At 36.4% G+C, this 13,845-nt stretch overlaps 1 protein-coding gene across 1 annotated transcript in view; it reads left to right on the top strand.

Annotated features, from left to right (window-relative positions):
• Positions 1 to 1,949: 1,949 nt before the first annotated feature.
• Positions 1,950 to 13,845, top strand: part of LOC144965413 (small ribosomal subunit protein mS39-like) — a 43,245-nt gene continuing 31,349 nt past the window's right edge. The window contains exons 1-5 of the mRNA XM_078900743.1: positions 1,950 to 2,064; positions 8,070 to 8,155; positions 10,653 to 10,695; positions 13,396 to 13,441; positions 13,711 to 13,779. Coding sequence (XP_078756869.1) covers positions 1,955 to 2,064; positions 8,070 to 8,155; positions 10,653 to 10,695; positions 13,396 to 13,441; positions 13,711 to 13,779 — 354 coding nt within the window. The 5' untranslated portion in view covers positions 1,950 to 1,954. The remainder of the gene's footprint in view (positions 2,065 to 8,069; positions 8,156 to 10,652; positions 10,696 to 13,395; positions 13,442 to 13,710; positions 13,780 to 13,845) is intronic.

Raw genomic sequence — 13,845 nt, 5'->3', positions numbered from 1 at the left:
GAGACGACAAACATCAATGCGAAGTGTAGCGAGAGTCAAGCTATTGTTTGCCTTGTCCTATTCTATATAGAGAACAGGATGAATAGTATGCGTGAGTGGTTGCGTGTCATAGTCTTGTTTTTAAATTGTTTCTGTTGTTTATGTGTGTAGTGATGACTCTCTCAAACTCAATTTCAATGCCGAAAGAGGAATTCCCGCACACAAGAAAAGGGAATTGGGGTGGTATTTGGCATACATATTGTATAGTATCTAGTTCTAAATAGATAACTGATTAGAATTATATTATGATATATAAACACAATGCCAAATACAATTCCGAAGTTTCCTTATTTCAAATGAAGTAAAGCTCCAAAACCTAATGGTAGTGATTGTAGTACTGAGTGTTAGTGAGGTGATGTGGTGTTGGTGGTGGTTGTAGTTGTAGTAGTAATAGTGATGATGATGTGGTGGTGGTGATGATTGTAGTTGTAGTAGTAGTGGTAGTGATGATGATGTGGTGGTGGTTGTAGTAGTAGTGGTAATGGTAATGATATGGTGGTGGTGGTGGTTGTAGTAGTAGTGGTCGTGATGATGATGTGGTGGTGGTGTTTGTAGTAGTAGTGGTAATGATGCGGCTATGTGGTCTAGTAGTATGACACTCGCTTCCGGATCGGAAGGTCCTGGGTTCGAGCCTCGCGCTCGGCGCATAGTTGAGTCCTTGGAAAAGGCTCTTTACTCACATTCTCTCACCGTACTCAGGTGTAAAATGAGTACCTGGCCGTTAACAGAGTTGACTTTGTCCGAAAAATTGTAATATCGCCTAACAGGCGTCATGTCCCGTCCTACATGTTAAATGTTGACCAGGGACCCCCTGTAAAGCGCTTTGAGCAAATTTAGTAGATATTGCACTATATAAAGCTCAATTTAAAAAAAAAAAAAATTCAATGATGATGATATGGTGGTGGTGGTTGCAGTAGTAGTAGTGGTAGTGATGATAATGTGGTGGTGGTTGTAGTTGTAGTAGTAGTGATAGTGATGATGATGTGGTGTGGTGTTGTAGTAGTGGTGGTAGTGATGATGATGTGGTTGTGGTGGTTGTAGTAGTAATTGTAATGGTGATGATATGGTGGTAGTGGTGGTTGCAGTAGTAGTGGTAGTGATGACGATGTGGTTGTGGTGGTTGTAGTAGTAGTTGTAATGGTAATGATATGGTGGTAGTGGTGGTTGTAGTAGTAGTGGTAATGGTAATGATATGGTGGTGGTTGTAGTAGTAGTGGTCGTGATGACGATGTGGTTGTGGTGGTTGTAGTAGTAGTGGTAGTGATGCTATTGTGGTGGTGGTTGTAGTAGTTGAGGTAGTGATGTGGTGGTGGTTGTAGTAGTAGTGGTGGTGGTGGTTGTGGTAGTAGTGGTAATGATGATGATATGGTGGTGGTGGTTGCAGTAGTAGTGGTAGTGATGACGATGTGGTTGTGGTGATTGTAGTAGTGGTAGTGATGATGATGTGCTGGTGGTGGTGTAGTAGTAGTGGTAGTGATAATGATGTGGGGCTGGTGGTTGTAGTAGTAGTGTTAGTGATGATATCGTGGTGGTGGTTGTAGTAGTAGATGATGTGGTGGTTGGAAAACACATTACAGGTTATTATAATACATGATTACACACATTCTCTAACTTCATTTTTGACAGCTTCGTTGTGCCATAAATATACGCAACAGTTCTGAAACATTTTATTGTGGATTTTGATATTGTTTGTTGTTTTTCTTGTGGCGTTATGTTGACATAGATACCGAATGAATGGTAATTACTACATTCTCAGCCAACAACAAAATGGCGCTGAATGCTTTCATTGGTTGACACTTTTTAGGCTTCGTACGTATTCTCATTCGTTTAATTCTATGCTTTTAACTTACTTTTTGCGGTCTCTGAGTGTACCTTAGCGGTTTGACTAAGCTCCGGAAAAATGGACTTTCGCAGAATGAAAATTGTATTCCCTTTTTCCTACTTCAAAATGGCAGCCCCCTGTCTGCGGCATAATCGTGGTAGTTTGTTTTCATTATGGTCAACGAGATCCGATTCAAAAGCAAGGTGAGGCACATAGCAACCTTAAACGAAACAGTCTGACTTCCATAAGTTATAGTTATGTATTTTTCTTAAACAAGCTACGGTGACTTTGATTTTGATTTTGTTGTTGTTGACCTTGGCCCTAATTCGCCCTAATCACCAGCACCACAGCTCAATACAGTACAGTCAGAGTTAGAATAGAGTGAGGTTCCCCTTGGACAGACCCGCCTACTTGAACCTTTGACATTTTTAAAGATATAAAAATGGTAGTCGTTAAAGTTAGCTTTACAGAAGAACAATTCACCCTCACAATGATTTTATAATATAAATAAAATACGCTGTGATTGTTGCCTGACAGTAGGTACTTTGGTAAAAATTTCAAATTGGACTGAGCTCAATGAAACCTATATCATTTTTAAGTGCTTTTCAACACGATTCTAATGATACCAAAATTGTGAAAATCAGATAAGCAGAAAAAAAGTTATGTTAGTTTAAAGTAAGGCTGAAAAATGGTCTTCTATTTGCCTTTTGTTATTTACTGACGGACTTTGTGACCTGAAAATTGTTGCATTTCCGGTAGTAACCACCATTTGGATTTCAAATCTGGTCTAAAATGGCCACTAAGATTTGAGTAAGGATTTTACTGGAACGAATTTCATGGATACGGTATACAACTTTGCCCTGAATTTAATTTTATAAAAAAGTTAAGATGTTAAATAAACGTGCCAGCATGAAATTTTGATTTACCAAGTTCTAATCTTTTAATTATCCAAAGCTAAATTATACCCTATTTTATCCATAATCAAAAGTTATACTAAATTGTCATTGATTTTAAAATAAACTACACCAAACGATAGAGTAATTTCTCCTGAAGAAAATAAGACATCAATCATTAAAATCCATCCATAAACAAAAAATCTATGGAACTTTTTCTGAGACCCATCACTCAAAAGTCCAAAAAATCGGGTCACAGCCACTAGGCCATTTATCGGCTCCCTGCTGGAGGGCCAAATGGACGTTTACCAAAGTACCTACTGACAGACAGTATTCTGGCAATATCAATATCAATAACGATGGACGGTTAGGTATAGTTATACTTAACTTATACACAGACACTTTTTTTTGAAACTCCGCTCTTTTAAACATTTATCCACACCCCAGAATAAATAAGTAAAGTTAATAAATTATCAATAAAGGCATAAAAATTAACCAACAATAAATCAGTCAAGGTTACTATCTCTATCTACACAATATGCGTCGACATACATGTGGATATCATGGCTGAATGGTTCAGTCATCTGCCTTAGAAGGCTTGTCAGAATCAACGCTGTGGATTCGAATCGTGGTTCCGCCACTTTTAATTTTTAATCTTTTAATTTTTTTATTTTGTCTTCTTTTTCAAAGCGCTGCAAATGATAAATGTCCCCCCCCCCCTTCCCAACCCCTTTTTTTCTTTTAAATCTTTGTCTATCCGACTTTTGGGTCCTTTTTATAGAATATTGCAAATTGTAATATTCGTCCCCACTCCGATCGCCACAAATTTTTTGCCTGCCCTAGGGACAAGTCTCATCAATTCATCAGTCATCTGTATCTGTATGGTTGGCGCTGAAGAAACCAATGGTCTGGTTGTATTTCAGCGGTGTCCTCATTGGGCGCGGGCCCATGTCAGTCGGGCCTTGAAATCGTTTAGGTGTGGTGCCATGATGACCAGTTCATCCAGCCCATTCCACTCCGAGATAGTTCTAATGAAGAAAGAATTTCTGTAGTTTTGTGTTCTTGTCTGTGGGATTTTGAAGCAGTTCGAATTGTTTGTGGCGTATCTCTCAATGGTGTTTTTGGTGATGTGGTTGGCAAAAGTGAGTGCTCGGATTATTCTTTTGTTTGGTCGTGGCGTGAAAAAGGAGTCTGCCTTTATTGATGGTATTTGATCTGTTATAATCTTGAACATGAATGACAGACGGGTTTCTTTTCTTCTTTGTTGGAGGCTGATGAGATTTCTTTATTCTAACATTTTTGTCATGCATCCTGGGGTTCTGCTCTTATAGTTCCCAGTTATGAACCGGGCGCCTTGTCTCTGGACTCTCAAGTTTTTGAATATCCTCTTTCAGGTAGGGGTCCCAAGCAACTGCTCCGTATTCCAATTGTGATCTCACAAGTGCGAGTTGGCGTTTTGTTTGCATGAAGTTGGGGCGTGGCTAAGATTTCGGCGGAGAAACGCGAGGTTGCAGCTTGCCTTTTGGGTTATTTTGTTAATGTGTTTCCCCCATTTCAAGTCCTTTTAGAAGGTGATTCCAAGGTATGGGTTATCGTCGACTTGTTTCAGGACGGTGTTGTTTAACTTGTAGGTCTCATTGTACTTTTTAGCTGTGCTGAGGATGTAGCATTTGTTTGCGTTAAATTTCATTCCCCAATCATTAGCCCACTGTTCGAGACTATTCAAGTCCTCTTGTAGCAATTTTTGATCATTTGCAGATTCTATTGGTGGGTATATTAGACAGTCATCGGCGAATAACCTAATCTGAGATTTTACTCGTAGAGGTAGGTCATTGATGAAACAAAGAAATAGTATGGGTCCTAGCACCGTTCCCTGTGGTACTCCTGATATGACTGGACATTCATTCGATGACGTGCCGTCTAGGACTACTTTCATGGTACGTTTTGTGAGGAAATTACAAAGCCATATGTGTAGAGAGCCACGATTTCCGTAATTTTCTAGTTTCTGCAGGAGTTTTTGGTGGGGCACAGTATCAAATGCTTTGGAAAAGTCGAGGATGCTGATGTCTGCCTGAGTGTTGGCATTCTGGAGTCTCAACAGGTCGTTTACAGTTATTAGGAGTTGGCTTTCACATAAGTATCCTTTGCGAAACCCGTGTTTCAGGTCAGTTAGGATGTCATTGTTCTCAAAGTGGTTCATCATGTTCTTACAGATTATATGTTCTAATAGTTTGGATATTACAGACATCAGTGAGATTGGACGGTAGTTCTCTGCTTTATTTTTGTTGCCTTTTTTTAATACAGGTGCGATGTTTGCCTTCAGCCAGTCATTAGGGAGCATCCCGGTGTCTACCGATTTTTGGAAAATTATGCATAATGAGGTGGCCAAACTCTCAGCACACTCCTTTAGTACTGTGTTGGGGATGTTATCTGGACCTGACGCCTTAGATGGGTCGACGTTTTTCAGCAACTTTTCAACTCCTGAGATGTTTATGTTGATATTAGTAAGAGATTGGTCACACCTCTGTGATGTCGGTGGGGTGGTTGTATCGTGTGGATCATGGGGGGTAAAGACATATTTAAATTGATCCAAGAGGATCGTTGCTTTATCCTTCCCCTCAATGTACAGGGTTTCATTTTCTTTCAATGGGGCTACACCAATGGAATCGTTTTTCTTGCTTTTTATGTAGTTCCAAAATGGCTTGATATTGTTTGTTTCAAGTCCTTTTTCTATAACATTGTTAATGTGCGTCCATTCTGCTTGCTTTATTTCACACCTACTTTGATGCTGCAATGATTTGTATGTATCCCAGGTTCCGCTCAGTTTAGCCCGCTTGAATGCTTTTGCTTTGCGTCTTAATAGTGCTCGTATTTTCCTGTTCATCCACAGCGGTGTTCTTGTATTTTTATGTACTTTTTGGGCAATTGACTCCTTGATTGCACTGAGTAGGCAGGAGTGAAAATGGCTCCACATTTCATTTACATCCATACCGCTTTTGTGCTGTTCTGTGATCTCTGATGACAGTCCCTCGATTCGTTTTCGTAGTGTGGCCCAGTTGGCCTTTTTGAAAAGGTATCGTGTTTTGGGGGGTTGGTTCATATAATTGGGGTTTAGTGTGGTTTCAGTAACAATGCATGCATGATCTGATATTCCTGGTTGTGATGTTGTTGAATGGATCAGTGATGGATTGGATACGAAAACAAGATCTAAAATATTGTCACCGCGTGTGCATTCTTCGTGAATTTGTGTGAGGTGCGCTCCTGCTGTAATGTCGATGAGGCTTTGTTGTATTGCACGTTGTGGACAGACAGATAACGTTTTTGAACCGTCCCCGTTTATATCAGGACAGTTAAAGTCTCCTGTTAGAATCATTTGGTTTGGAGTTTTTTCTGAGTTGATTATTTCAAGCAATTTTTGCAGAGACAATAAGATATCTTTTTTGCAATCAACCTACTTGTACTTGTAAGTTAAATACTTAGTAGGTTTTTGACTTTGTTTTCATAACTTTTCACTTTTCGGGAGGACTTCCATAGTTTCACAGCACTTTTATATACTTAATCTTTTCGCCATCATGGACTTTCAATTAGTTGCAATGTCCAAGAATTATTACTCTATTTAAGATATGTAGTGTGAGTGGTGTGAGTATGAAGTATGATTTTTCTAATTTAAAAAACAATTTTCAGAGTCGTTTGTCGTCATTATTACTATTACTCACTGTGTTTCCCATCAGTTTTGATAAGTGATGGCAACATTATGTTTCATCAGGTTATAGTATCTTTAGTTAGGGTTGAAGGAGGGGGGGGGGGGGAATTTGGAGTGTCTCCCCTGATAATCCTCTCTTTCGGCTTGCTGTTTTACTATAGAAGTCCTTACAACTTTTTGTCATTTAAAAAAAGAAACAAACAAAAAACGCAGAGCGGCTGTCGTTATCCGCAGACCTGTGTAAGTCAATAATCACCGTTCATTATTAACAGATCTGTAGCAGGTAAATTTAATATAATTTCCAAACTAGTCTTGAAAAATAGCCTAAATAATCTGGAAAAGATGCTATAGGTAATTTGCGTATCAAATCAGTAAAAATCAAGTGATTTGAAAAAAAAAATTTATTACAAAAAGAGATTAAAAATTGCTATGTCAAATCCATTTTTTTCATGCCAAATGGCATCAATAAAATATAAGTTTTCATGTTTTTGACATTTAGAACTGAAGACATCAAACTGGCATTTCTGCCATATATCAGTAAGAGAATGAAGTTTGAAAAAGTGTTCTGTGTAATCACATGCCGTTATCGACAGGTAAACCTGGCCCCGCAGTTTCATGCATTTTAAAAATGAAAAAAATATACATCAGGATTGAGTAAATATGCATTCAATGCAGAGCAAAATATGCGAAATACTCATCCTAAGATTACAAAAAAATTGCATACATTATCAACCAAAAGTTGAAAGATGGTAGGGATGATAATGTTTGGTTGTTGCAGTAGTGATGGTTGGATGATGATGCAGTGGTGGAGGTGGTTGCAGCAGTGTTGGGAGGAATGATGATATGTTGGTGGTGGTTGTAGAATAGGGATCGTGATGATGATGTGATGGTTGTAGTCGTGGTAGTAGTGGTAGGAATGAGATGGTGTGGTGTTGGTGTTTATAGTAGTAGTGGTAGGTATGATGATTTGGTGGTGGTGGTAGTTCTAGCAGTAGTGGTAGAAATGATGATGAGGATGTGGTGGTTGAAGTCATGTTGGGAGGAATGAAGATGTGGAGGTTGCAGTAGTGATGGTAGGGACGATGATTTGTTGGTTGTGGTTGTAGTAGTGGTTGCAAGAATGATAATGTAAAGATAATTGTTGTAGTGGTGGAAGTAATGATGACTTCGTGGTGGTGAGGGATGATGGAGTGGTGGTGGTGGTGTTTGTAGTAATAGCATTAGTAATGATAATGTGTGGGTGCTACTTGTAAAAGTGGTGGAAGGGATGATGGTGTGGTGGTAGTGGTTCTAGTAGCAATAGTAGGAATGATGATTAGGTGGTGATGGTTGTAAGTGTGGTGTTAGGAATGACGATTAGGTTGTGGTAGTTGTGGTAGGGATGTTGATGTCGTGGTGCTCATTGCAGTAGTTTTGGTAGGAGTCATGGTATATTAATGGTGGTTGAAATAGTGGTGGAAGGAAGGTGATGATGTTGTGGTGGTGGTAGTTGTAGTAGTGGTAGTTGGTTTGATGATGTGGTGGTCATAATTGTAGTATTACTTGTAGGAAAGATGTTGTAATGGTGGTATATATAAAATTGAGTTATCAATTGTTCTCATAAAATTCTAAGGTTCCTCTCCGTCTTGAAAACATGCTTGGCTGAAGTTAAAAATTCACAAAAAAGAGACTATACAGCAGCTGTTTCAACAAGATCAGGTATGCTCAGTTTGTTGGCTTTCTTTTTTCTTATGCTATTTTTAAAGATATGGAAAACTATTTCAATAGTTTGCAATGCACAATTCATATTTTAAAAAAACAAATAAAAAACTCCCCAATGACTTTATGTTAATTTTTTACAAATAGTGATTTTTATCATAAAAGAATAATCAGTGATCTTTAAGCACTTTGATATTACAAATTTCCATTGTATCGGCCTTGGTGAATAAATACTGCAGAACTACCACTCCCATTTTTTCCCGGGATTATCCTATTTTTGATGGAGGTCTTCAAAATATTCATCCAGGATTGTTAAAAACCTGAGTTTTCCTTGATTATATTTTTTTCTGATGATTTAGTAATGGATACACAAGTAGAAATGACCATAATGCGGATGGAAATAAATGGGCAACACTTTTCCTAAATGTTTTATGGATTTGATGATGTAAATCTTTAAATCCATTATCATAACTGAATTTCAAATTTAGAGTAGCTAGGTGTCGTAATAATAATTTTTAAAATTGTCTTTAAACTCTGTAAATCTTGATGACCTGTTAATGGATAGAAATTTTCATTTAAATAATTCCCGCCCCTCCAAAGTGGAGTGATCAAATTTAAATTATTTTACTCTATAACTTTTAAAAGTGATGAAAGTTACCTTTTTTTATTTTTATGTAACTGTCTTAAGCAAACATCTCTTTTATTTTATTTTAGTTTAATCATAAATAATTTTTAGTTAATAAGATTTTAAATTTGTATACCGGTGATCAAAAATTTGTTACACCTGTTTTGCTATGTTTTGATTTAAACTGTCCCTAATTCAACAGATGCAAACAAAACAGGATGAATCTTATTTTCATACCAATTACCTTTAATTTGGTGGTTGATTTAATAGTCATAGGACAGTTTTAGCTGGAGCAAGGACCATTATTTAAAATATTTAGGGAAAAGGAAGTAATAAGATGAAACTTCAAAACATAAATGGCATTCTAACAACATTGTTGAAAGCTTCACAGAAAGTGATGGCCACTAACAAAATATGTGATAGTCAATATCTGGTGTACTGTTAATCACTGCAATGCATCTCCTTCATATGGATCCTAGTATTGTCGTCAGTTGAAGTTGAGAGATCTTATCCAATGCATTTCTGAGACATTCGAATAGTTCATAATTGTTTTTGGGGTTGTGGATCCATACCTCAAAGTTATCAACTGATATTGTCACAAATATGTTAAGTAGTGTATAGGTCTGGGGAAACTGCATGGCCATAGTTCAATGACATCGACTTTTTAAATGTGACAAGCAGTGTTCGATAATCCCTGCTAATATATCCCCAAACCGTGTCTTGGCAATATTCTTTGTTTATTGATTCAAGAACACACGACTCTCAAGGCGAGTTCGGCGATGATTTTGTCTGAATTGAGGAGACATTAACCATCGTCTGGCAACAAAGCCGTGTATGTGAAGTTGATGTCTAACTGTATTTCTGCTTATTTGGCATCCAGAAAAATTTCCTGCAGGTTCGATTGCAGTTCAAAACCAATCTCGTAGCTGTTGCATACATATAAAGTGATCCTCGCCTTGAGTGGGTATTTATGACCTTCCAGTGTCTGTGTGGATTGAAAGCACTACCTTAAAGCTTGGTCTAGTGACATTAAACATCTTAACAACATATGTCATTGGTTGGCATGTTTGAAGATTGCTGATTGCATGAGAATGCTCTTCTGAATCCAAACATGGCATAACATGAAATGATAAATTACATATTTTAAACTGTGGATATACAAATTTTAATTCTACTTACTTCCTGTTGACAGCGACATACGAAAGTCTTATAACAGCACATGGGCATCATGGTTGAGCAAAGTTATGAACAAAAATAAAAATGATTAAACACATGCATGGTGAATGCCATTCACAACAACTCAGTGAAATTTCATAAGGCTCGGTTAATAAATATGACAATAACAATGATTTACAGTGTGTATACAAATTTATGATCATGAGTATAAGGTCAAGAAAATGTGAATGAGAAATAAGAAATTCTTACCATTTATTTTTGATGCACTATAATTTGAGAGTTTTAAAATGTAAATCCTCATTTTATTGGATTTCATCACAGAGACTTTGAATTCATAATGTCTGATTATTTTAATGATAAAAGTTAATAATAATTGAATCATTTTTAAGCTCTAATATCCTATCCTTTGAAGGTAAAGTGAAGATCAGTCTTTGAAAATTGGTGTGATTATTTTTTCTACGCAATTATAGTTTTGTGAAAATAAAAGTTCTGATTTTTAAGTTTAACAAAGTTAAAAACCTATTTTATTAATAATCCAAAACCTATTTTATTTGTTTTCAGCTCTGAATATTTCTCTATAAAATGTATACATTCATTGTGATTTGGTACTTTAAACTATATTTTTGAGGTTTCCATTTGTACCAGCAATTTTACAATAGCACTCTCTGACATATTATTGTTCTTTTTATTTATCAGGTGATGTCAAAGAGTCTATAGATATTCCAAATAAAATCACAAGGTGATTATCATTTACCTCCAATTTTCTCAAAATCGATGATTTTTATTTTTTCAATCATTAAATATATTTGAGTATGATAACTTTATCATCTGTTTCTTCTCGAAATAGCCTTGTATTATTTACTTGCCGTTTTTTTCTTATACAGTACACTCCAGATAATCGCAACACCTTGGGATCAGCGAAAATGTTGCAATTAAAGGAAGTTGAGTTTCCTGTCCCTTATTGCAACATTCTTAGAGTTGCCATGTTTTTGTGGCAAGTTCTGTCTGAGTTAGTTTAGGAGATGAATTGAATTTATTGCTGAATTGAACTTTTTTCTGTAATATGGTATTGTTCCTCTTGTTAGGGGAAGCCATGGTTTCTCAATGTTCGTGTTTTTTTTTTCAAGCTGCAGTATCTATAGTCAATTTCGGATAAATGATGGGACAGTGTTTTCACCACCACTTGTAAGTTTTTATAGTAATTTTGATTTGACCACTAATCAGTTTTATACCATATATCGATGGCTGGGTGCAAGAATTGTCTATGTTCTATTTTGGCCAATAGGTTCATAGGTATTTCTTGTTCGAAGCCATCGATATGGTAAACTCAAACCAGTTCTTGAAAACATTGTTCCTCGTCCTCCACAGACTGAGCAATTTGATTGAAACGAAAACCATATGGCAGCCCTGTATAGATTTTTATAGGCAAAAGCAGCTTTGATGCAAGCCAACATCTTATTCTGATTGGATTAACTTTCACTCTTTTGTTCTCAACATTTATAAGAGTCAAAAGAGATAAGCCTTGATAAGAGACAATAAGCTTGCACCTAACCCATTGGTCATAATGCACAGTTGTCAATCCCAAAATAAAGGATATTGCTCAGTCTCTCCTTACCACTATCATTGTTACCTGTTGTCTACACTATGCCCAGCCCCCCTCGCCTCCTATCTAATGGTCACAGATGACAGCTCAAACCTATACTGCAAAGTTCCACCCTTTTTTGTCTCTAATAGAGTGCTGACACACTAGTGTAGCATTAAACCCTGCCCACTCTTGATTCTTCAACCTGTCATGATTTCACCCATGATGAAATTTAATCATGAGATTATGTTTCATCACTGGTTTCTGAATTTATCACTTTTTGAGGTTAAAAATTTGTTGCGATTAACCAAAGTTTGTTGCAGTTAACCAGTGACTTTTATATAGAATTAATTCTGTTGCTTGGAAAATGTTGTGACCGAAAGCTGCGATTAACTGAGTTGCAATTATCCAGATTGGACTGTAACAGGAAGAGGAAGGTTAGTTCAAGAATATGATGTAGATTTCATGAGGGTGGGGAGGAGCTACTAACAATTTAAACACGACATTGTAAATCAGGCAACTAAATTTGCTTGTCTCTGGTGAATGTTGAAACATGAGATGAATCTACTGCTAAAACCTTAATTGGCAAATTTTTCTCTTTAGACTTTATAACATGATCTTGTTGGTACATTTTTTAAAAGTGTAAATGATTCTTTGTTGAGACGTTGCCAAATCTATCAAATGAGTATACACAAGGCACATCTTAATACTCTTCAACAGTCGTAACGTCACTTCCTTCCTAATGACGCATGGTAACCTAGTAACACTGGCTCTAAACTATCGGAAAAATGGCGGATGCCCGTATGAAATATTTCCCCAGCGAGCATAAAAGCGTATTCAGAGGAAAAAAAAACATAAATTTGATCATGTTTTGACTTTTACACATTCTGATCACAAGGCATATGAAAAGTTTTTGCCAGCATGAAGAATAAAAAGTAATTATTTTCTTTGTTTAGAACCAAGATGGCCACGGTTGCCGGGCGGCGTGACATCAGACTACTGAATCCAATTGTAGATGATTAATTTTAATAATAGGAATTTGGAGGTGTGCATGACATCAGCGATTTAGACGTTGATAATGAGAAAAAAGGGAATTGGTGTTCCAATCGAGTGCCAGGTTTTGACTCCCACTCAAGTAAAATGTTTATTCATTGCGTTCCTTTCGTTTCATTAATAAAAGTATGTTTTCTTACTTCGGCTTTTATAAGTAAACAATTCATTCAAGAAACTAGTAGAAAAGCAAATTGAGTCAGTCTTTTTAAAATAACTCGATACATTTCAAAGAAATACTACTTCCACATGCATTCATGGTTTGTTTTAATATTATACAATGTTGACCATTATATATCTAGTGAGGTGGGTTGAAATCAACCCTTGGATTTTGACCTCCTGGTCTTTCATGTTGTGGTACTGAATAACACGATTTTTGTTTTGAAAATCATTCTTTATGCAAGACAATGTAGCTGCAATTGGAGCAAATATGGCCTGCCAATTCTTTCAACAAAACCACACAAATGATTTGAATAATTTGCCCACTCAGACGTCTGATCTCAACTCCATGGAGCGTTTTTGGGCTGCTCTGGACAGCATTTATTGTGCTTGTCCTCCATCTAACACAAAATTGAATGCATCTGGGAATTGCTCTAATTGAAGTATAGAATTGAATTCAGCAACCTTTAATCACACGTTTGCTCTATCCCATGCATCTGATTTTATGAATTCATGATTGGTCTGTAACTTAAATGTACATCTCTAGAGTAAATGATTATAGTATGACTTATGTCACACAACCACTATTCTACACATTGATATTCTTGTTAACCTTTTTTTTCTGGCGTTTCATTCTCCTCATTACAGAAGTCCCACAACGATTCTTGAAGCACTGTCCAAGACAGTGAGGGGTGTAAGTAAATATTCTTCTTCTCTTTTGATATTGCTTTTATCACAAAATTGACAGATTTGTTTCGTTTCTTTAATCCTTTAAATCAAATTGTAATGGGTTATTAAAACATCGAAGCATTGATAAAGTAGAAGAACTCAACTAGGATCTGATTTTATTTGTAAATGTAAAAACTACAAACTTGAATTTAAGTTATTTAGTGTACAAGAAATAAAATACAACTAAAATAAAAATATAAAATGACAGCTAATTTTAAATTTAAATATCCACAGGGTACCAATAAACCTCTTTATCAAAATGTTGATGACCCAGCATTGTTGTCAAGATCTGATGGACTAATGGTATGTCATAGTTTGATATTGTAATAATATGTTTAAAATTCTTGTTTTACACCCAGAATATTATTG

Source organism: Berghia stephanieae, chromosome 2, assembly GCF_034508935.2.
Source record: "Berghia stephanieae isolate SIO BIC M18660-M18661 chromosome 2, UCSD_Bste_1.3, whole genome shotgun sequence".
Classification (NCBI taxonomy): domain Eukaryota; kingdom Metazoa; phylum Mollusca; class Gastropoda; order Nudibranchia; family Aeolidiidae; genus Berghia; species Berghia stephanieae.
This window is presented reverse-complemented; position numbering and strand designations above follow the sequence as displayed.